The 969-nt window shown below is 41.1% G+C and overlaps 1 protein-coding gene across 1 annotated transcript in view; it reads left to right on the top strand.

Annotated features, from left to right (window-relative positions):
- The first annotated feature begins 178 nt into the window (after positions 1-178).
- The window catches only part of LOC119588158 (inactive pancreatic lipase-related protein 1-like), an 8002-nt gene continuing 7211 nt past the window's right edge, over positions 179-969 (top strand). Inside the window, exons 1-2 of the mRNA XM_037936863.1 lie at positions 179-272; positions 560-700. Coding sequence (XP_037792791.1) covers positions 179-272; positions 560-700 — 235 coding nt within the window. The remainder of the gene's footprint in view (positions 273-559; positions 701-969) is intronic.

Raw genomic sequence — 969 nt, 5'->3', positions numbered from 1 at the left:
ATAAGAATCTCGAAGCACACCCGTTATTTAAGAAACATTGTTGCACAACAAAGTCACCGCCGAATACGGTCTCGCAGCACCTGTGTTTTCCCTTTAAATTCAAACCAGTCTGTGATCATCCTTGAGCTCGGTGAAGGTCAATCCCTGACATCGGAATCTCTGCAAAATCATTTCCGAGATGTATGACCACTACACGATGTGTCAGGGACCCGTTGTGTATCTCTCACAGCTTCTGAAAACCAGGATAAAAAATCGTGGAGCTAAAGCTATATGTACATTCCCATAAAGATGATCTTTAGTCTCTCCTTTCTCTTAAGGACCGAGATATACTGTCCTCTGGAAAACTGAGTGCACGTGGCCATTAACCTTAGCAATGTCATGGATATCCTTACGTAAAGACAGGGCAGTTTTTTTTACCATGGAAACTTGATAAACCCTGTAGTCTCCGTCCGCCTCAGTTACTTCGCAGAAGCTGATGAGAAGTCCCTTGGGGACAATTCGAAGATTCCCTAAAGGTTACTTGGAGTTCTCTAATCGCTCTTGAAGACTGGTGAGCCAGATCATACAAGGCATCCGGGGGAGATCTTGCACACTGCAAGGGTCACATCCAGCGGTTGCGGCTCACAGAAAAGAATTTGCAAGGGACCCGGAGGAAGCCTCAGCGTTCGAAGTGCCAAGGGAAAACGAGCTTCGACTAATCGTTGGAGGCATTAAAATAATCATGCAAAACACAGACTACACAAATATCTTTAGATTACTATATTCGTGTTAAATTCATAAATGTGTGTCTGTTTGATATATTTGTGGCATGTTTTGTGCTGTTCCTTGTATGTCATTAGAGATTTTATGTGTTGTGTGGATTTAAAATATCAACCTTCTACACAACATTATTATTAACAACCAAACAGACATCACTCATCATTATTATTATATTTTACTATCATTCATTTGTAATTTTGATGTACACGA

This window comes from Penaeus monodon, chromosome 23, assembly GCF_015228065.2.
Source record: "Penaeus monodon isolate SGIC_2016 chromosome 23, NSTDA_Pmon_1, whole genome shotgun sequence".
Classification (NCBI taxonomy): domain Eukaryota; kingdom Metazoa; phylum Arthropoda; class Malacostraca; order Decapoda; family Penaeidae; genus Penaeus; species Penaeus monodon.
The sequence above is the reverse complement of the archived record's forward strand: the minus strand, read 5'-3'. Positions and strand labels throughout refer to the sequence as shown.